Genomic DNA, 22421 nt, shown 5'->3' with positions numbered 1-22421 from the left:
CCTCCCATTAAGATTAGATTCCCCGATTGAAATGTTTGCCCCCAACAATGATCTTGAGTGCCTGGTCGAACTCATAGTATATTAAATCATTGTTGGCTGGGCTGCTTTGTAGAAAATGTTAACTTGGTGGGGGGGAGACATTGTTGTCTTACAATCATGGGGGAAAATCAGTGCCTACAATCCGTAACCTGTGCCCTTAAATGTGCCACGGGCAGGATTAACACTTACCCTCCCCTCAAAATAATGTGGGAACCCCACCTCGCTCGCCTGCCTCTTTTGAAAGGCCAAAAAAATACCACACTGTCAAATCAATGGGTACAGGCTAAAACTAATATTCAGATTTATTTACAGGCTGAGTAATATACAGAAGTAGTGGAACACAGCAAGATACTGAGTACAATACTTAAAACCAATAAAAAATAGAATCAGTCCACAAAAAAGGAGTCAAGATACCCTCATTAGAACACACTTCTGACACAGCTTGATAAATGGCGGGGGACTTTGGGATGAGACAGTTTCTTGTCGACCTTCACGATGCAAAGTTGTACAAGTACGAGGCAACTTTTCAGTGCGCCTGCGGCGTTCAAATCAGTACCAAAGACATGAGCAACCTGCACTGAGACTAGTACCGTAGGAATTCGTTCACGTTGACAGCGACAGACAAAAAAACGTGGGAGTACCACCCCTCGCGAGGCTTGGTATTAATGCCGAGGTACTACAGTACCGTCTTCTTCCAAACATTCCCCTTGGCGGGTCAGCAATCAGAGAAATTAAATTCGACTATTCCACAGTCTGCCAATCCGCACATAGTCTCGTTTTTTTTGGAGGGGGCACCTGCCCAGCCATTGAAACCATAACTTCGCCTGATTGGCAGCACCTGGGAGTTACCGTATAAATGACCTACTGCCCTTCAGAAGGACCAATCGTTTCATTAGCTTGGGTTCAAAAGGTAACTGGGGCTTCCATTCAGACGCCAGCGATCCATGACGTTGGGGTGGGGCGGGGGGCGGGGGGAAATAAACTCTAGCTACTTTGAAAACCGTCCGAAATCAGAGACTGAAGATCCCCCTGCACGTCACAGGGCGAGAACTCGGCTTTCAGCTTAGGTGGGTTACTGACCTGGGCATCGTCGCCAGGATCTGGGTCCAATGTTCCAGAAGGCAGCAGGTGCTGAGAGTTTGCAGCCAAGATGAGGTCGGGGGGCGATGACTTTAGGATTTTGAAACAGGGGTCCCCCTCGTTCCTGAAACGCACAGCAAGTACGGCCGTCAGTCGGGTGTCGCAGGGTTCAGAAAACATTCTCAAATCAGATACAATGGAACGTTTGATATGCTCTGGCCCCTGCCTCAGCTCATCTGCTGCTGGAACCCCTCGCTTGCGCCTTTGGTTACCTCCAGACTCGACTATTCCAATGCTCTCCTGGCCCGGCCTCCCACCTTGCATCCTCCGTAAACTTCAGCTCATCCAAAACCCTGCTGCCCGTGTCCTAACTCGCACCAAGTCCCGTTCACCCCATACCACACCGTGCTCGCTGTCCTACATTGGCTCCCGGTCTGACAACGCCTCGATTTTAAAATTCTCATCCTGGTGTTCAAATCCTTCCATGGTCTCCTCGCCCCCTCCCTATCTCTGTAACCTCCTCCAGCCCCTACAACCCTCCCTATCTCTGTAACCTCCTCCAGCCCCTACAACCCTCCCTATCTCTGTAACCTCCTCCAGCCCTACAACCCTCCCTATCTCTGTAACCTCCTCCAGCCCCTACAACCCTCCCTATCTCTGTAACCTCCTCCAGCCCTACAACCCTCCCTATCTCTGTAACCGCCTCCAGCCCTACAACCCTCCCTATCTCTGTAACCTCCTCCAGCCCTACAACCCTCCCTATCTCTGTAACCTCCTCCAGCCCCTACAACCCTCCCTATCTCTGTAACCTCCTCCAGCCCCTACAACCCTCCCTATCTCTGTAACCTCCTCCAGCCCTACAACCCTCCCTATCTCTGTAACCTCCTCCAGCCCTACAACCCTCCCTATCTCTGTAACCTCCTCCAGCCCTACAACCCTCCCTATCTCTGTAACCTCCTCCAGCCCCTACAACCCTCCCTATCTCTGTAACCTCCTCCAGCCCCACAACCCTCCCTATCTCTGTAACCTCCTCCAGCCCTACAACCCTCCCTATCTCTGTAACCTCCTCCAGCCCTACAACCCCCCAAGATCTCTGTAACCTCCTCCAGCCCTACAACCCTCCGAGATCTCTGCGCTCCTCCAATTCTGCCCTCTTGCGCATCCCTGATTTTCTTCACTCCACCATTGACGACCGTGCCTTCAGCTGCCATCACCCCCTGTGCTCACTGACCTACACTGGCTCCCGGTTTTAAGCAGTGCCTCGATTTCAAAATTCTCATCCTTGTTTTCAAATCCCTCCATGGCCTCGCCCCTCCCTATCTCTGTAATCTCCTCCAGCCCCACAACCCCCCCGAGATCTCTGCGCTCCTCTAATTCTGCCCTCTTGAGGATCCCTGATTATAATTGCTCAACCTTTGGTGGCCGTGCCTTCTGTTGCCTGGGCCCTAAGCTCTGGAATTCCCTGCCTAAAGCTCTCCGCCTCGCTACCTCTCTTTCCTCCTTTAAGACGCTCCTTAAAACCTACCTCATTGACCAAGCGTTTGGTCACCTGCCCTAATTTATCCTTATGTGGATCAGTGTCAAATTTCTTGTCTTAAAATATTCCTGTGCAGCGCCTTGGGATGTTTTACTACGTTAAAGGCGCTATATAAATACAAGTTGTTGTTCTTGCCTGGGCCCTAAGCTCTGGAATTCCCTCCCTAAACCTCTCCGCCTCTCCTCCTTTAAGACGCTCCTTAAAACCTACCTCTTTGACCAAGCTTTTGGTCGCCTGTCCTAATATCTCCTTATGTGGCTCGGTGTCAAATTTCTTTCACTCACTCACTCATTCATTCATTCATAGGAACAGGAGGAGGCCATTCAGCCCCTCAAGCCTGTTCCACCATTTACAGGAAACTTTTGTTTAACCGGAGGTTAAAAGTCCGGAAAGCTCTATCTACCGGCAACATTCAGGAGCCGTTTTCTATAAGTTTTTTTTACTTCTCGTTGCTTTTTTTTTCCCCAGTCAGGCTCTGCAAGGTCTGTAGCTAAGCAACAGCTTCAGCTAGAGACGCTTGCAGCTGCAGCCGACTGTTTTGAAGCTGTTGCTAAGCAACAGGGTTTGTTGATTCACACGGAGCTGAAAAGCTCTGTATGTTTTAACATTAGCGCTGGTTTATACGGCAGTTTTGATCTAACGGCACCAACTCGGTCCCGTCAGTGCCAGGTACCAGAAAGTTTCCTGTACTGAGGTCATGGCTGATCTGTATCTTAACTCCTTCCACGTGCATTGGCTCCATATCCTTTTATACCCTTGTCAAGCAAAAATCTTATCAATCTCAGATTTAAAATGATTAATTGAGCTGGCATCTACTGCCTTCTGTGGCAGAGAGTTCCACACTTCTACCACCCTTAGCGTGAAGAAGTGTTTCCGAACTTCTCTCCTCAATGGCCTGGCTCTGATTTTAAGGTTATGTCCGAGAGTCCCCTCACCAACGGAAATAGTTTCTCTCTCGCTACCCTATCAATTCCTTTCAAAATCCTAAAAACCTCAATCGAATCACCCCCTTAACCTTTTGTATCCCAGGGAACACAAGCCTAATTTGTGTAATCTCTCCTCGTAATCTAACCCTTGGCGCCCTGGTAACGTTCTGGTCAATCTGTGCTGCACTCCAAGATCAGATCAGCCATGATCTTATTGAATGGCGGAGCAGACTCGAGAGGCCAAATGACCGACTCCTGCTCCTACATCTTATGTTCACCCTCCAAGGCCAATATATCCTTTCCAAGATGCGGTGCCCAGAACTGTACACAGTATGTGGTCTAATCAGGGCTTTTTATAGCTGCAGCAAAGCTTCCTCCCCGTTATATTCTAGCCCTCTAGATATAAAGGCTAACATTCCATTAGCCTTTTTGATTATTTTTTTGTACCTGACCACTACACCTTAGTGATCTGTGTACATGGGCCCTAAATCTCTTGGGACCTCCACGGTTCCTCGCTTTCCATTCATTAATTGACTCATTCATAAATACCTGTGGCTTTGGGCGGCTGTCTTCTCCAGGGAGCCGCCTCGCACGGCCGGGCACTGGTCCCCTGGCGGACTGGCACTGCGAATCTCCTGGAGCGAGGACATCCTCAGCAGGGGCAGGCAGGGCGACCTCAGCCCTGTGTCCATCACCCTGTCGCACTTTCGCTCCGTCTCCTCAATCGACTTTCTGTACAGCTCGGAGAAACTCCTTCGAAAACAGAAAGAACTTGCGTTGACATGGCGCCTTTAACCACCTCAGGACGTCCCACAAAACGCTTCACAGCCAATTAATACCTTTTATTTTGACGTGAAATCATTGCTGTGATGTAGGGAAAAGGCGGCAGCCAACTTACACAAGGTCCCACGAACAGCAATGCGATAATGACCAGATCAATCTGTTTTTTAAAAAATTGATGTTGGTTGAGGGATTAATATTGGGCCCAGGACACCGGGGAGAACTGCCTAACTCTTCTTCAAAATAATGGCCGTGGGATCTTGTATGTTCATCTGAGAGAGCAGACGAGGGTCTCGGTTCAACGTCTCATCCGAAAGACGGCACCTCTGACAGTGCAACGTTCCCGCAGTACTGCCCCTCCGACAGTGCGGCGCTCCCTCAGTACCGCCCCTCCGACAGTGCGGCGCTCCCTCAGTACCGGCCCTCCGACAGTGCGGCGCTCCCTCAGTACTGCCCTCCGACAGTGCGGCGCTCCCTCAGTACCGCCCCCCCGACAGTGCGGCGCTCCCTCAGTACTGCCCCTCCGACAGTGCGGCGCTCCCTCAGTACCGCCCCCCCGACAGTGCGGCGCTCCCTCAGTACTGCCCCTCCGACAGTGCGGCGCTCCCTCAGTACTGCACCTCCGACAGTGCGGCGCTCCCTCAGTACTGCCCCGCCGACAGTGCGGCGCTCCCTCAGTACCGGCCCTCCGACAGTGCGGCGCTCCCTCAGTACTGCCCCTCCGACAGTGCGGCGCTCCCTCAGTACTGCACCTCCGACAGTGCGGCGCTCCCTCAGTACTGCCCCTCCGACAGTGCGGAGCTCCCTCAGTACCGCCCCTTCGACAGTGCGGCGCTCCCTCAGTACTGCCCCTCTGACAGTGCGGCGCTCCCTCAATACTGCCCCTCCAACAGTGCGGTGCTCCCTCAGTACCGTCCCTCCGACAGTGCAGCGCTCCCTCAGTACCGCCCCTCCGACAGTGCGGCGCTCCCTCAGTACTGCCCCTCCGACAGTGCGGCGCTCCCTCAGTACTGCCCCTCCGACAGTGCAGCGCTCCCTCAGTACTGCCCCTCCGACAGTGCGGCTCTCCCTCAGTACTGCCCCTCCGACAGTGCAGCGCTCCCTCAGTACTGCCTCTCCGACAGTGCAGCGCTCCCTCAGCACTGCACTGGGCAGTGCCAGGAATCCTGTAGGATTCTACCCTATCCAGCCCAACACCTCTTGAGGGTAATTATAAGGCGTCCTTTGCTGCCCTGGCAGAGAGCAGCTAACTCCGTACGGGCCGGGGATACAACTTCTCTCCACGAAAGGAGGGGAGAAGAGGAGAAGGGAGTCCGGGGGGCCCTTGTGAGAGGGAGCGGGTACATCATTAATGACAATACTTTCTTCACTGTAACTTCTGTTACATAAATGAGAATATTGCGTTCACTACCCATACAGTTGTAAATTTAACTAGTTTATTAACAGCTTTCAGTCCCCGTTAACAGAAATACATTGACAGGCCGCAAAAAGGAAAATACTGCAGATACTGGAAACACTCGGATCTCCCCCACCTCCCCCGTGCACTGCTCTCCCCCAGTGTCCCGCTCCCTCCCAGTGCCCTGCCCTCCCAGTGTCCTGCTCCCTCCCAGTGCCCCGCTCCATCCCAGTGCCCTGCCCTCCCAGTGTCCCGCTCCCTCCCAGTGTCCCGCTCCCTCCCAGTGCCCTGCCCTCCCAGTGTCCCGCTCCCTCCCAGTGTCCCGCTCCCTCCCAGTGCCCTGCTCCCTCCCAGTGTCCCGCTCCCTCCCAGTGTCCCGCTCTCTCCCAGTGCCCTGCCCTCCCAGTGTCCTGCTCCCTCCCAGTGTCCCGCTCTCTCCCAGTGCCCTGCCCTCCCAGTGTCCCTGCCCTCCCAGTGTCCCGCTCCCTCCCAGTGTCCCGCTCCCTCCCAGTGTCCCGCTCCCTCCCAGTGTCCCGCTCCCTCCCAGTGCCCCGCTCCCTCCCAGTGCCCCGCTCCCTCCCAGTGTCCCGCTCCCTCCCAGTGTCCCGCTCTCTCCCAGTGCCCCGCTCCCTCCCAGTGTCCCGCTCCCCCCAGTGCCCCGCTCCCTCCCAGTGCCCCGCTCCCTCCCAGTGCCCCGCTCTCTCCCAGTGCCCTGCTCTCTCCCAGTGCCCCGCTCCCTCCCAGTGCCCTGCCCTCCCAGTGTCCCGCTCCCTCCCAGTGCCCTGCCCTCCCAGTGCCCCGCCCTCTCCCAGTGCCCCGCTCCCTCCCAGTGCCCCACCCTCTCCCAGTGCCCCGCTCCCTCCCAGTGCCCCGCCCTCTCCCAGTGTCCTGCTCCCCCTCCCATGCCTCCTCTCTCCACGGATGCTGAGTGTCTCCCAACATTAACGACAGGCCGCAGACCTGGCAGTCAAAACACGGGTGGGCTTAAGTCGAGCTTCCCCCGTCACCACCACCCCTCCCCCACCCGCGGCGAACACCTACATTCTCGGCTTGCCCTTCATGTCGGGCGGGATGATGGTTATCTTCACGTGGTCGGCCCTCCTCAGAAACTCGGCCCTCTCCTTGTACGACAGGGTCACCACCGGAGTCTCGCAGATCCTGACCAGCCTGCTGGACAGCTTCAGGCCCATCATTTCAGCGTAGCCGTTCTTCTCCACCTGGGTTACGATCCCCTCCCCATTGATTTGGAAGCCCAGGTGATGGACACTGTTCCTGCGGAGGACGAGGTCTTCAGTCTCGCAACCTGTGGTCACAATCTGTTTTGTAAACACACAATGGAGGACAACCATCAGGAAAGATTGAACAGGCCAGGGGCTCTTTTCTCTAGAAAAGAGAAGGCTGAGGGGTGACCTACATAAGAAATAGGAGCAGGAGTCGGCCATTCGGCCCCTCAAACCTGCTCCGCCATTCAATAAGATCATGGCCGATCTTCGACCTCAACTCCCATATCCCTTGATTCCCTTAGAGCCCAAAAATCTATCGCTCTCTGTCATAGTCGTCATAACGGCACAGAAGGTGGCCATTCGGCCCATCGAGTCCGTGCCGGCTCTCTGTAGAGCAATCCAGTCAGTCCCATTCCCCCGCTCTATCCCCGTAGCCCTGCAGGTTTATTCCCCTCCAGTGCCTATCCAGTCTCCCCTTGAAAACGATGAGTGTCTCCGCTTCCGTCGGCAGCAAGTTTCAGGTCTTGAATATACTCAAAGACTCAGCATCCACAGCCCTCCACGGTAGAGAATTCCAAAGATTCACAACCCTCTGAGTCGGTGAAGAAATTTCTCCTCATCTCAGTCCTAAATGGCCGACCCCTTATACGGAGACTGTGACTCCCCCTAGTTCTAGACTCTGCAACCAGGGGAAAACAGCCTCTCAGCAGCTACCCTGTCAAGCCCTGTAAGAATTTTATACCTGATAGAGGTCTTTAAGATTATGAAGGGGTTCGATAGGGTCGACGTAGAGACGATGTTTCCACTTGTGGGGGAGACCAGAACTAGGGACCATCAATATAAGATCGTCACTAATAAATCCAATCGGGAATTCAGGAGAAACTTCGTTACCCAGAGAGTGGTGAGAATGTGGAACTCGCTCCCACAGGGAGTGGTTGAGGCGAATAGTATAGATGTATTTAAGGGGAAGTTAGATAAGTACATGAGGGAGAAAGGACTAGAGGGCTATGTTGATGGGGTGAGATGAAGAGGGGTGGGAGGAGGCTCGTGTGGAGCATAAACACCGGCACGGAGCAGGTGGGCCGAATGGCCTGTTTCTGTGCTGTACATTCTATGCAACTTGATGACCTGTTCTTATTTTCAAATCAGAGCAAATCGGCTTGTTTAATCAGCTTGGAAACCATAAGCCAACCCTGCAGGGCTTTCACTACTGCTGTGTATTCTGGGACAGCACCGCCTCCACAGTCATTACTTCTTCTCTCCCGCTAGCTATCAAACAAAAAGTAGCCGACACAAAGCACTGATATGGGGATGGCAATCCTGTGAAGGGGGAGACCACGGCCTCCAGCTGAACACAGGCGACTTGGCTGGGCTTCTCATGACAAGCGCCTCAGCACTCCTTCACCTTTGACCTTCCCAGCGCATTACAACTTCCTGTCGTGATGTCATGGGTGGCGCAAATAGGAAACTGAGGTTACAGGAAGGTCACGGGTACATTTAAAATCGACCCTAAAGAACAAAAGAAATAGGAGCAGGAGCCGGCCATTCGGCCCCTCGAGCCTGCTCCGCCATTCAATGAGATCATGGCTGATCATCGACCTCAACTCCACTTTCCTGCCCGATCCCCATATCCCTTGATTCCCCTAGAGTCCAAAAATCTATCGATCTCGGCCTTGAATATACTCAACGACTCGGCATCCACAGCCCTCTGGGGCAGAGAATTCCAAAGATTCACCGCCCTCTGAGTGAAGAAATTCCTCCTCATCTCAGTCCTAAATGGCCGACCCCTTATCCCGAGACTGTGCCCCCTGGTTCTAGACTCCCCATCCAGGGGGAAACATCCTCCCTGCATCTACCCTGTCAATCCCCCTCAGAATCTTATATGTTTCAATGAGATCACCTCATTCTTCTAAACTCCAGAGAGTATCGGCCCAATCTACTCAATCTCTCCTCATAGGACAACCCCCCTCATCCCAGGGATCGATTGAGTGAACCTTCGTTGCACCGCCTCCAAGGCAAGTGTATCCTTCCTCGGATAAGGACCCATGAGTGTTTCTATCTTGCTATTAAAATTCTTGTGTATGTGGACACTTCCTGTTCCCATGATATTTGGTCACACTTCTGTGTCAAAATTTAACATCGGACCAGGAGGAGGCCATTCAGCCTCTCGAGCCTGTTCCGCCATTCAGTGAGATCACGGCTGACCTGTTTCCTAACTCCATCCACCTCCTTGGCTCCATACCCCTTAATACCCTTGGCTAGCAAAAATCTATCGATCTCAGATTTAAAATGATTAATTGAGCTTTGCATCGACAGCTTTTTGAGAGAGAGATTTCCAAACTTCTACCACCTTTTGCACGAGGAAGTGTTTCCCAACTTCTCTCCTGTTTGTCTTGGCTCTGATTTTAAGGTTACATCCCCTTGTCCCAGATTCCCCCCCATCAGCGGAAATAGTTTCTCTCGATCTACCCAATCAATTCCTTTCAAAATCCTAAACACCTCAGTCAAATCACCCCTTAAATCTTCTGTATTCCAGGGACCACAAGCCTAGTTCATGTAATCTCTTCTCATAATTTAACCCTTGGAGCCTTGGTAACATTCTGGTGAATCTGCGCCGCACTCCTTCCAAGGCCAGTACATCCCCTCCAAGGCGCGGTGCCCAGGCCTGTACAGAGCACTCCAGATGTGGTCTGACCAGGGAATCTTTGACAGACCACGTTAGTCCCTTGTTGAGGCGATAGGCCCCCTTTAAATGGATATCGGCACAGGCATGTACCGAGCCGGAGATCACCCTCGGGCCTGCTCCATTTGGGCTGCCAACTCTGGTTGGGCAGATAGTGCTGTGCACAGCAAGATCCCACAAACAGCAATGAGATAAATGACCAAATAATCTGTTTAAAAAAGTGATGTTGGTTGAAGGATAAATATTGTCCCAGGACACCTGGGGGGGGGGGGGGTGGTGTGTGGCGGGTGAACTCCCCTACTGTTCGAAATTGTGGATCTTTTACGTCCACCTGCGAGGGCAGACAGGGCCTCGGGTTTAACGTCTCACCCGGAAGACAGCACCAAGGAGCCACCGTGTAACTGTCACCCAGCGGGAGAGACCAGGGTGGGGTGGGTGGGGGGGGGAGAGAGTTGTTAGTGGGGGTCGAGGGGGGTGGGGGTTCGAATACCAAGTATTCTGTCCCAGGTACCAGCTATTCAGACAGACAGAGGGTGCGTCACAATGAGCAGGTTATAAAAGCAAGGAGACCGTGGGGAAGGGAGCAATGCTGAGAAATACACACAGAAAGAAAGACGGCAAGCTACACGGTGGATACAACAGTCAGGGTTTATTATTTATTTTCCAGCCAGTGGTTTTTTTTTTTTTTTTTACACAGAGATGCATAGCGGACCGACAACATTCAGAGTCAGTGGGTCACTGTCACTTTAAATTACACACAAACTTCACATGTTCAACTCCTTAACTGGCTGGCTACTGGGCAGACATTCAACAAGCAAAGCACAAAAGTAGTTCATACAGCATTATTATTATCATCGTGGCACACAGGAAACAATTAAAGGGGAAGGCAACCGACAGGTTAGTGGAAAGTGTGTCCCGCTCTCTTTCACGTCCCCCTCCGCGGGAAGGTCTCCAAACATTCCCCCCACCCCCCCGCCTATTAAAGGGGAGGTGACTATTCCAAATTCCCACCTATTAACGGGGAGGTGACTTGCCAGACTACGTCTTATTAAAGGGAAGGTGTCACACTCAGATTCCAACCTATTAAAGGGGAGGCGACTCAGCCAGACTCCTGCCTATTAAAGGGGTAAAGGCTGCTCCGGGATATGGCCCACGTGTAATATTTTATTGCTCTTTTAAAGACATTCTGATCTGCTGCCCTGCAGCACCCTTCCCGCGTACAGCGGAACCCGCACGCTGGGGGGTGGCGTCAACTGGGGCATCACTTGAAGTGCCTGACCTCTGCCCGTTGAACAGGGGGCCAGCTCTGAGCATTAGTCCCCTTCACCCCCCTCCCCCACGTCCCGTACCCACCCCCCCCCCCTTCACCGTCTGATCAATCAGAAATTCCCCTTTAAGAATCACGTCGCGTCTACAGCGCAGAAACAGGCCATTCAGTCCAACTGCTCCGTGCCGGTGTTTCTGCTCCACATGAGCCTCCTCCCACCCTTCTTCAGCTCACCCCATCAGCAGAACCTTCTCCCTCATGTGTTTATCCAGCTTCGCCTTAAATGCATCTGTGCTATTCGCCTCCACCACTCCCCGTGGTAGAGAGTTCCACATTCTCACCACTCTCTGGGTAAAGAAGTTTCTCCTGAATTCCCTATTGGATTTATCAATGACTATCTTATATTGATGGCCCCTAGTTCTGGTCTCCCCCACAAGGGGAAACATCTTCTCTACGTCGACCCTATCGAACCCTTTCACAAATTTAAAGACCTCGATCAGGTCACCCCTCAGCCTTCTCTTTTCTAGAGAAAAGAGCCCCGGCCTGTTCAATCTTTCCTGATAAGGTATAAGCCCTCAGTTCTGGCATTATCCTTGTAAATCTATTTTGCACCTTCTCCAGTGCCTCTACATCCTTTTTGTAATATGGAGACAAGGACTGTGCACAGTGCTCCAAGTGTGGTCTAACCAAGGTTCGATACAGGTTTAACACAACTTCCCTAGAGAATCAGAGATTCCCCTTTAAGGATCGTCACAGCGTGACGAGCCTGGCTTGACACAGTGACAGGGTGTTACGTTCCATCAAAGTGCCACACCACCCCCCCGCCTCCCACCGCCACTGTAACCAGCACCAGAACCAACTCTCATGTGGCGATGCAACTGGCTTTACACAACTGCACTGTTGGTGCAAAGGGAACCAGATTTGTAGACAATACTACAGTTGAAGGCATGGGGAACAATACTGAGGACCAAAGGAAACCAGAAAGGGAAGTTGATAGGGTGGAGGAATGGGCAAAAAAGTGAGGTGGTACATTTCAGTTCAGGTTCACAACATATTAAAAGCAGCATCTCAAGTGGCTAAGGCTTTAAAAACACTGATGCAATCCTGGGTGTTCAGGCAAGAGGCATAGAATATAAAAGTCAAGATGTAATAGAGAACAGGGATTGAGAGAGAGAACGAGGATGGGGAGAGAGAGAGAAAGAGAGGGAGAGAAAATGAGAGGGAGAGAGAGAACGGGGATGGAGAGAGAGAACGCAGATGGAGAGAGAGAACGCAGATGGAGAGAGAGAACGGGATGGAGAGAGAGAACGGGATGGAGAGAGAGAACGCAGATGGAGAGAGAGAACGCAGATGGAGAGCGAGAACGGGGATGGAGAGAGAGAACGGGATGGAGAGAGAGAACGCAGATGGAGAGAGAGAACGGGATGGAGAGAGAGAACGGGATGGAGAGAGAGAGAACGGGATGGAGAGAGAGAGAACGAGATGGAGAGAGAGAACGGGATGGAGAGAGAGAACGGGATGGAGAGAGAGAACGGGATGGAGAGAGAGAACGGGATGGAGAGAGAGAACGGGATGGAGAGAGAGAACGGGATGGAGAGAGAGAACGGGATGGAGAGAGAACGGGATGGAGAGAGAGAACGGGATGGAGAGAGAGAACGGGATGGAGAGAGAGAACGCAGATGGAAAGAGAGAGACCGCAGATGGAGAGAGAGAACGCAGATGGAGCGAGAGACCGCAGCATCAAATTCTGTTTGATAACGCTCCTGTGAAGCCCCTCAGATTGTTTTACTATGTTAAAGGCGCTATAGAAATGCAAGTTGTTGTTAAACAGTTGTTCGTCACAATGGAGTTGCGGGGTCTGGCCAGTAGGCGGTGCCATCTCTCCTAATTTACTCAAACTATTCTAGCTAATTTACTCAAACTATTCTAAAAACTTTACACAGGCTCTCCCTGCCCATCAGACTTCAGACCCGACCAAACAATACAAATTTCTATAACTGCCGTTAATATCTAAAAAAGCATAAAGAAACATCGGCAGCCATTTGCAACATGTTGGCGTAACATTCCAGTAAATGAAAATACCAGGGCCACAATATCTGCAGGCTCCTAATTACTCTTCCCACAAACTAAGCCAGGGCTCTGCTCTCCAGTGTTTACTTAACACAAATTCTGCTTTGTAACATTAAAGGGACTAACACCTACATTTCAGCAGCAGGACACTACGGGGGAAAAATTCGGTATCGCCCCATTTGGGGCGCAATTATCGGCCGTGCGCAAAGTTCAGCGCCTGGCACTAATTATTGCCTCCGACAGCAAACTTGGCTTTTATCGCCCCTGGAGGTGATTGGAGCGCTAAATCAGGCGCTTCACACCTGTCTTAAGGCGCAAACGCCGAGGAGCGAGGAGCTACCTCAGAGCGCTGGCGAAGCAAGGAAGGGCAAATCAAAATAAACCTGCAAAGTGCTGCTCAGTACCCAAAACTCCTTCACACAGCGTTGAATCTCTCCAGAAGTCTCTCTCTCTCTCTCTCAGAATGCGTGGTGCAAAAATGTCACCGACAAAAAAAGGCAGGAAGCGGTCGCCTTTAAATAGCGCTCCCCTAGTCCCTTGCTGACCGCAAAACGCTCCCCTCAACCTGTCGTTGCTAGCGGCAGGCGGTAAGGCAGGGGGCGCCACTCAATATCCGGTCCGGGGCGCTACCAGGGCGTTGCGCACTCGACTGATGTCACAATCTGCCGGCGCAGGAGATCGTGGCGGTAGTGTTTAGCGCCGCCGCAAAATGTCTAGTTAATTTCGCGAGCGGCGCAAACATCGCCGCGCCCGGGCGCGAGTTGCTTTGCGCCCTATTAGCGCCCTCTTAAGGCGCTAACGGGAGGTGCAAACCAACTGAATTTTTCCCCCTACGTCACATCTGGCATGGTACAATGTCCCATCAGCCTTGCGCACATCTGTCACACCCACAGATGTCACACTTTGTTACAGATGCAAAAATAATCTTAATTGTTTTTTTAAAAAGACAGCGATTTCATCCTGGTGCGTGAAACTGACAAGTGAAAATTGTCTCTAATTGGCCTCAGCTACAGTAATCCAAATGAAGAATATTAACACATAAACATGCTAGGAATACACAGCAAGTCCATCCATGTCTGAGGAAGGGAAAAGGCAGAAAAATGTTCCCTTTACCTCGTTGCCGTTGACTTTAAGCGGAATGCTCCACTTAATCTGAAGAGTAGGTGGACCACAGGTTGGCAGCATCTCCGGGGGAGGTTGTGGGGGGGGGGGGGGGCGGGGGGAGGAAGGAGGGGGACAGATGTCGACACACAACTTAGGAGTGGTGGAAGAGCTTGGATTCAGGGTCGATGTCTGGGCAAGGGGTCCAGAAACCCCTCTATGTCGCAATGATGGTTGCTTATTGAGTAAAGACTTCTCTGAGGAATCTCTGGGGGTGAGGACCCCTGAGTGACTGGCCCTGGGGGTGAGGACCCCTGAGTGACTGGCCCTGGGGGTGAAGACCCCTCAGTGTCGGACCCTGGGGGTGAGGACCCCTCAGTGACTGGCCCTGGGGGTGAGGACCCCTCAGTGACTGGCCCTGGGGGTGAGGACCCCTGAGTGACTGGCCCTGGGGGTGAAGACCCCTCAGTGTCGGACCCTGGGGGTGAGGACCCCTCAGTGACTGGCCCTGGGGGTGAGGACCCCTGAGTGACAGACCCTGGGGGTGAGGACCCCTCAGTGTCGGACCCTGGGGGTGAGGACCCCTGAGTGACTGGCCCTGGGGTGAGGACCCCTCAGTGACTGGCCCTGGGGTGAGGACCCCTGAGTGACTGGCCCTGGGGGTGAGGACCCCTCAGTGTCGGACCCTGGGGGTGAGGACCCCTCAGTGTCGGACCATGGGGGTGAGGACCCCTGAATGACTGGCCCTGGGGGTGAGGACCCCTCAGTGACTGGCCCTGGGGGTGAGGACCCCTCAATGACGGACCCTGGGGGTGAGGACCCCTCAGTGACTGGCCCTGGGGTGAGGACCCCTCAATGACGGACCCTGGGGGTGAGGACCCCTCAGTGACTGGCCCTGGGGTGAGGACCCCTGAGTGACTGGCCCTGGGGGTGAGGACCCCTCAGTGTCGGACCCTGGGGGTGAGGACCCCTCAGTGACTGGCCCTGGGGTGAGGACCCCTGAGTGACTGGCCCTGGGGGTGAGGACCCCTCAGTGTCGGACCCTGGGGGTGAGGACCCCTCAGTGACTGGCCCTGGGGGTGAGGACCCCTCAGTGAATGGCCCTGGGGGTGAGGACCCCTGAGTGACTGGCCCTGGGGTGAGGACCCCTCAGTGACTGGCCCTGGGGGTGAGGACCCCTCAGTGACTGGCCCTGGGGTGAGGACCCCTGAGTGACTGGCCCTGGGGGTGAGGACCCCTCAGTGTCGGACCCTGGGGGTGAGGACCCCTCAGTGTCGGACCCTGGGGGATGAGGACCCCTCAGTGACTGGCCCTGGGGTGAGGACCCCTCAGTGACTGGCCCTGGGGGTGAGGACCCCTCAGTGTCGGACCCTGGGGGGTGAGGACCCCTCAGTGATGGACCCTGGGGGTGAGGACCTCTCAGTGTCGGGCCCTGGGGGGGTGAGGACACCTCAGTGATGGACCCTGGGGGTGAGGACCCCTCAGTGTCGGACCCTGGGGGGGGGTGAGGACCCCTCAGTGACTGGCCCTGGGGGTGAGGACCCCTCAATGACGGACCCTGGGGGTGAGGACCCCTCAGTGACTGGCCCTGGGGGTGAGGACCCCTCAATGACGGACCCTGGGGGTGAGGACCCCTCAGTGACTGGCCCTGGGGGGGTGAGGACCCCTCAGTGATGGACCCTGGGGGATGAGGACCCCTCAGTGATGGACCCTGGGGGTGAGGACCCCTCAATGATGGACCCTGGGGGTGAGGACCCCTCAGTGACTGGCCCTGGGGGTGAGGACCCCTCAGTGACTGGCCCTGGGGGTGAGGACCCCTCAGTGACGGACCCTGGGTGTGAGGACCCCTCAGTGACTGGCCCTGGGGGTGAGGACCCCTCAGTGACGGGCCCTGGGAGGGTGAGGACCCCTCAGTGACGGACCCTGGGGGTGAGGACCCCTCAGTGACGGACCCTGGGAGGGTGAGGACCCCTCAGTGATGGACCCTGGGGGTGAGGACCCCTCAGTGTCGGACCCTGGGGGGGGTGAGGACCCCTCAATGATGGACCCTGGGGGTGAGGACCCCTCAGTGATGGACCCTGGGGATGAGGACCCCTCAGTGATTGGCCCTGGGGGGTGAGGACCCCTCAATGACGGACCCTGGGGGTGAGGACCCCTCAGTGTCGGACCCTGGGGGTGAGGACCCCTCAGTGATTGGCCCTGGGGGTGAGGACCCCTCAATGACGGACCCTGGGGGTGAGGACCCCTCAATGACGGACCCTGGGGGTGAGGACCCCTCAGTGATGGACCCTGGGGGTGAGGACCCCTCAGTGATGGACCCTGGGGGTGAGGACCCCTCAATGACGGACCCTGGGGATGAGGACCCCTCAGTGACTGGCCCTGGGGGGTGAGGACCCCTCAGTGATGGACCCTGGGGGTGAGGACCCCTCAATGACGGACCCTGGGGGTGAGGACCCCTCAATGACGGACCCTGGGGGTGAGGACCCCTCAGTGATTGGCCCTGGGGGTGAGGACCCCTCTAAGACAAACATAAAAGAGGTATTCTCGGCTCAGAGGATAGTTCGATAAGCAAGGGCCACTCCAGGGCCACCTGGTTCAGGATGCTCCACAGAGATGCAATAAGCCTGGCTAAACCCACGACACTGCCCCTTTAAGACACCTTTTAAAATCCTAGGAAAGCTATTCTCATCAGTACATTTTCTGCTTCTGCTTTGAGACTGAGAATCAAACCATAAAACCAACACTTTCCTTTGTGACATAACTTCCTGGTTCCCCATATTGCACAACTTCCTGTTTCCTTGTTACATAACATCTTGTTTCTCCATTTCCCACATAGGAAGGGCTCGTACCATATCTTCTGTACGTTATATATATTTAAATGTATATGTGCTTCAATTTCTAAATTCCACTACCATTCGTCTACATTTGCATAAAGGATATTACAATAATTCTTCTTAACATATGAAAAGTATTGCCAAACTTCCTGTGTGACACAGGAAGTGGTGGAAGATCGCTCCCACAACACAACTGGATCACTGGCTCTACAAGACGGCAGCTAACAGCACTGGTTTCATTTCAGATTTGAGGTTCCCTGGCCCCACATTATTACCCCCCACCACTCCTGGAGGCGCGACTCTCGCCGGGGTTACGGGATCCACGAGCGCCCTCCCCATGCGTCACCAGGCTATCCAGCCATTTTGTGCCCACGCGGGCCCCTTCCGGGGCGGGGGGCACTGGCGAGCGATCGGGAGCGGGAACCCCAACTGATCTTCCAACCCCACCTCAGCTCACGGGGCGCCGAGGCCAGCCCTAGCCCCTGCCGCAGCTCCAGCGGAGATCAGCGACCTCGGCGCGGAACCAGGGACAGAAGCTGGGTCCCTGCTGGCGCGCGTGGCTCAGTCTCGCAACAGGCGATGGACTTCCCAACCGAGCTCTTGAAGGAACCTAATTAAAAATACTTTCAGGTACAGTAAACGATTACATGGCTGTCGGAACAAAGCACGAGACAGTACATACACGACAACACAGTACTGGACGCTACAGATTGTCCACACAGAACTGCAGGATTGGAAGTTTAGCACCAGTAGGTCTCTTTCCCTGAACTGTCGACGTGAGGGTTTCCAACCAAAGTGTCATAGACAGACTACCTTGATCTGATTTTTTTTTTTTTGCTCTGAGGTGTCAGTTTTGTGTATTTTGACGGCACTTTCTCGAAAACAGACCCATGCCCCTTACCACCTGCTGCGGGAAAACCCCAATCCAACTTGGCGCAAACGGTTTTGAGGATCTACCATCTGAAACCCATTTGGTTAGGATTGATATGCCGACCAGACCTGGCACTTGGCCACCAAACCTGGCACTCGGCCACCAGACCTGGCACTCGGTCACCACACATGCCATTTAGCTGTGAGATCTGGCATTGTGCCTCCCAGATCTAGTTATTGGCTACCAAACAAGCCGATTGGACCTCGCAATCTGTTACCCCGGCTGGAAATCATTTATTTCCCCAGTCACTCAAGTCGTTACAAGGAAAACCGCTTGACACTTGTCCCAATCCAGCCTCTTCCCGTCGGCAGATGGAATTTCCGGCAGAGGAGGGACAGGTCATGACCAGAAAAGTCATCTTTGCGCAAGAGAAGTGCGGTTGGTATATTCCAGGCTACCGCCACATGACATCTGTTGATATTGATTAAAAAAAACATCTGTGGGTATGGAGCTGTCAGTGAGGAGGAGGAGGAGGAGGAGGAGTCAGTGAGGAGGAGTCAGTGAGGAGGAGGAGGAGGAGTCAGTGAGGAGGAGGAGGAGGAGGAGGAGTCAGTGAGGAAGAGGAGGAGGAGGAGGAGTCAGTGAGGAGGAGGAGGAGTCAGTGAGGAGGAGGAAGAGTCAGTGAGGAGGAGGAAGAGTCAGTGAGGAGGAGGAGGAGTCAGTGAGGAGGAGGAGGAGTCAGTGAGGAAGAGGAGGAGTCAGTGAGGAGGAGGAGTCAGTGAGGAGGAGGAGGAGGAGTCAGTGAGGAGGAGGAGGAGGAGTCAGTGAGGAGGAGGCGGAGCCAGTGAGGAGGAGTATGAGCCAGTGAGGAGGAGGAGGAGTCAGTGAGGAGGCGGAGGAGTCAGTGAGGAGGAGGAGGAGGAGTCAGTGAGGAGGAGGAGTCAGTGAGGAGGAGGAGTCAGTGAGGAGGAGGAGCCATTGAGGAGGAGGAGGAGCCAGTGAGGAGGAGGAGTCAGTGAGGAGGAGGAGTCAGTGAGGAGGAGTCAGTGAGGGGGAGGAGGAGGAGGAGTCTGTGAGGAGGAGAAGGAGTCAGTGAGGGGGAGGAGGAGTCAGTGAGGAGGAGGAGCAGTCAGTGAGGAGAAAGAGTCAGTGAGGAGGGGGAGGAGTCAGTGAGGAGGGGGAGGAGTCAGTGCAGAGGGGTGGAGTCAGTGAGGAGGGGAGGAGTCAGTGAGGAGGGGAGGAGTCGTCAGTGAGGAGGAGGAGTCAGTGAGGAGGAGGAGGAGTCAGTGAGGAGGAGGAGGAGTCAGTGAGGAGGAGGAGTCAGTGAGGAGGAGGAGGAGTCAGGGAGGAGGAGGAGGAGTCAGTGAGGAGGAGGAGGAGTCAGTGAGGAGGAGGAGGAGGAGGAGTCAATGAGGAGGAGGAGAGTCGGGTCGGGTAGGGTCGCGTCGGGTTGAGCTGGGTTGCGTTGAGTTGAGTTGTGTTGCTTTGATTTGGTTGGTGTGGGTTGATTTGGGTTGGGTTTGGTTGGGTTGGGTGGAGTTGGGTTGAGTTGTGTTGCTTTGATTTGGTTGGTGTGGGTTGAATTGGGTTGGGTTGGTGTTGGTTGGGTTGGGTTGGTGTTGGTTGAGTTGGGTTCGGTTGGTGTGGGTTGGGTGGAGTTGGGTTGAATTGAGGAGGAGGCAGTGAGGAGGAGGAGTCAGTGAGGAGGTGTCAGTGAGGAGGAGGAGGAGGAGTCAGTGAGGAGGAGGAGGAGTCAGTGAGGAGGAGGAGAAGTCAGTGAGGAGGAGGAGGAGTCAGTGAGGAGGAGGAGAAGTCAGTGAGGAGGAGGAGGAGTCAGTGAGGAGGAGGAGGAGTCAGTGAGGAGGAGGAGGAGTCAGTGAGGAGGAGGAGTCAGTGAGGAGGAGGAGGAGCCAGTGAGGAGGAGGAGGAGTCAGTGAGGAGGAGGAGGAGGAGGAGTCAGTGAGGAGGAGGAGTCGTCAGTGAAGAGGAGTCAGTGAGGAGGAGGAGTCAGTGAGGAGGAGGAGGAGTCAGTGAGGAGGAGGAGGAGTCAGTGAGGAGGAGGAGGAGTCAGTGAGGAGGAGGAGGAGTCAGTGCGGAGGAGGAGGGGTCAGTGCGGAGGAGGAGGAGTCAGTGCGGAGGAGGAGGAGTCAGTGCGGAGGAGGAGGAGTCAGTGCGGAGGAGGAGGAGGAGTCAGCGAGGAGGAGTGAGTGAGGAGGAGGAGGAGTCAGTCAGGAGGAGGGGGAGGAGTCAGTGAGGAAGAGGAGGAAGAGTCAGTGAGGAGGAGGAGTCAGTGAGGCGGAGGAGGAGGAGTCAGTGAGGCGGAGGAGGAGTCGTCAGTGAAGAGGAGGAGTCGGAGTCAGTGAGGAGGAGGAGTCAGGGCAGAGGAGGAGGAGTCAGTGCAGAGGAGGAGGAGGAGTCAGGGAAGAAGAGGAGGAGTCAGTCAGGAGGAGGGGGAGGAGTCAGCGAGGAAGAGGAGGAAGAGTCAGCGAGGAGGGGGAGGGGAGGAGTCAGCGAGGGGGAGGAGTCAGCAAGGGGGAGGAGTCAGCGAGGAGGGGTCAGCGAGGAGGAGTCAGTGAGGAGGAGGAGTCAGTGAGGAGGAGTGAGGAGAAGGAGGAGTCAGTGAGGAGGAGTCAGTGAGGAGGAGAAGGAGCTGGAGTCAGTGAGGAGGAGGAGTCAGTGAGGGGGAGGAGTCAGTGAGGGAGGAGGAGGATTCAGTGAGGGGTGGAGGAGGAGTCAGAGGAGGAGAAAGAGTCATTGAGGAGGAGGAGGAGTCAGTGAGGAGGAGGAGTCAGTGAGGAGGAGAAGGAGCTGGAGTCAGTGAGGAGGAGGAGTCAGTGAGGGGGAGGAGTCAGTGAGGGGTGGAGGAGGAGTCAGAGAAGGAGAAAGAGTCATTGAGGAGGAGGAGGAGTCAGTGAGGAGGAGGAGCCAGTGAGGAGGAGGAGTCAGTGAGGAGGAGTCAGTGAGGAGGAGGAGCAGTCAGTGAGGGGGAGGAGTCAGTGAGGGGGAGGAGGAGGAGTCAGTGAGGGGGAGGAGGAGGAGTCAGTGAGGGGGAGGAGGAGTCAGTGAGGGGGAGGAGGAGTCAGTGAGGGGGAGGAGGAGGAGTCTGAGGGGGAGGAGGAGTCAGTGAGGGGGAGGAGGAGTCAGTGAGGGGGAGGAGGAGTCAGGGAGGGGGAGGAGGAGTCAGTGAGGAGGGGGAGGAGTCAGTGAGGAGGGGGAGGAGTCAGTGAGGAGGAGGAGGCAGTGAGGAGAAGGAGGAGGAGGAGTCAGTGAGGAGGAGGAGTCAGTGAGGAGGATTCAGTGAGGGGTGGAGGAGGAGTCAGAGTAGGAGAAAGAGTCAGTGAGGGGGAGGAGGAGTCAGTGAGGAGGAGGAGGAGTCAGTGAGGAGGAGGAGGAGTCAGTGAGGAGGAGGAGGAGTAGTCAGTGAGGCGGAGGAGGAGTCAGTGAGGAGGAGGAGGAGTCAGTGAGGCGGAGGAGGAGGAGTCAGTGAGGAGGAGTCAGTGAGGAGGAGTCAGTGAGGCGGAGGAGGAGGAGTCAGTGAGGCGGAGGAGGAGTCAGTGAGGCAGAGGAGGAGTCAGTGCGGTGGAGGAGGAGCCAGTGAGGAGGAGGAGTCAGTGAGGAGGAGGAGGAGTCAGTGAGGAGGAGTCAGGAGGAGGAGGAGTGGAGGAGGAGGAGTCAGTGAGGAGGTGGAGGAGGAGGAGTCAGTGAGGAGGAGGAGTCAGGGAGGAGGAGGAGGAGTCAGTGAGGAGGAGGAGGAGTCAGTGAGGAGGAGGTGTCAGAGTCAGTGAGGAGGAGGAGTAATCAGTGAGGAGGAGGAGGAGTCAGTGAGGAGCAGTCGGAGTCAGAGGGGAGGAGGAGGAGGAGTCAGTGAGGAGGAGGAGGAGTCAGTGAGGAGGAGGAGGAGTCAGTGAGGAGGAGGAGGAGGAGTCAGTGAGGAGGAGGAGGAGGAGTCAGTGAGGAGGAGGAGGAGGAGGAGTCAGTGCGGAGGAGGAGTCAGTGCGGAGGAGGAGTCGTCGTCGTCGTCAGTGAGGAGGTGGAGGAGTCGTCTGAGGAGGTGGAGGAGTCGTCGTCAGTGCGGAGGAGGAGGAGTCAGTGAGGAGCAGGAGGAGTCAGTGAGGAGCAGGAGGAGTCAGTGAGGAGCAGGAGGAGTCAGTGAGGAGCAGGAGGAGTCAGTGAGGAGCAGGAGGAGTCAGTGAGGTGCAGGAGGAGTCAGTGAGGAGCAGGAGGAGTCAGTGAGGAGCAGGAGGAGTCAGTGAGGAGGAGGAGTCAGTGAGGAGGAGGAGTCAGTGAGGAGGAGGAGGAGGAGTCAGTGAGGAGGAGGAGGAGGAGTCAGTGAGGAGGAGGCGGAGGAGTCAGTGAGGAGGAGGAGGAGTCAGTGAGGAGGAGGAGAGTTGAGTTGGGTTGAGTTGAGTTGGGTCGGGTCGGGTCGCATTGGGTCGGGTTAAATTGGGTCGGGTTGAGTTGCGTTGATTTGGGTTGGGTTGGTGTGGGTTGAGTTGGGTTGGGTTGGTGTGGGTTGAGTTGGGTGGAGTTGGGTTGAATTGTGTTGCGTTGATTTGGGTTGGGTTTGGTTGGTGTGGGTTGGGTTGCATGAGACAGGGTAATTAATTACATGGG

The 22421-nt window shown here is 55.1% G+C and overlaps 1 protein-coding gene across 5 annotated transcripts in view; it reads right to left on the bottom strand.

The window, feature by feature from the left end:
- The window catches only part of sipa1 (signal-induced proliferation-associated 1), a 131706-nt gene that overhangs the window by 33807 nt on the left and 75478 nt on the right, over nucleotides 1–22421 (bottom strand). For all 5 annotated transcript variants that reach the window (XR_015075087.1, XM_085976233.1, XM_085976234.1 and 2 more), the window contains exons 9-11: nucleotides 6800–7074; nucleotides 4132–4335; nucleotides 1120–1243 (exon numbers count right to left, since the gene is read on the bottom strand). Coding sequence is in view for 4 of the 5 variants with exons in the window: in XM_085976233.1 (XP_085832359.1) it covers nucleotides 1120–1243; nucleotides 4132–4335; nucleotides 6800–7074 (603 nt within the window). In the remaining variant the exon portion in view is untranslated. The remainder of the gene's footprint in view (nucleotides 1–1119; nucleotides 1244–4131; nucleotides 4336–6799; nucleotides 7075–22421) is intronic.

Source organism: Somniosus microcephalus, unplaced genomic scaffold, assembly GCF_052327205.1.
Source record: "Somniosus microcephalus isolate GS21.2 unplaced genomic scaffold, FLI_Smic_1.0 unresolved_chr2, whole genome shotgun sequence".
Taxonomy (NCBI): domain Eukaryota; kingdom Metazoa; phylum Chordata; class Chondrichthyes; order Squaliformes; family Somniosidae; genus Somniosus; species Somniosus microcephalus.
The sequence above is the reverse complement of the archived record's forward strand: the minus strand, read 5'-3'. Positions and strand labels throughout refer to the sequence as shown.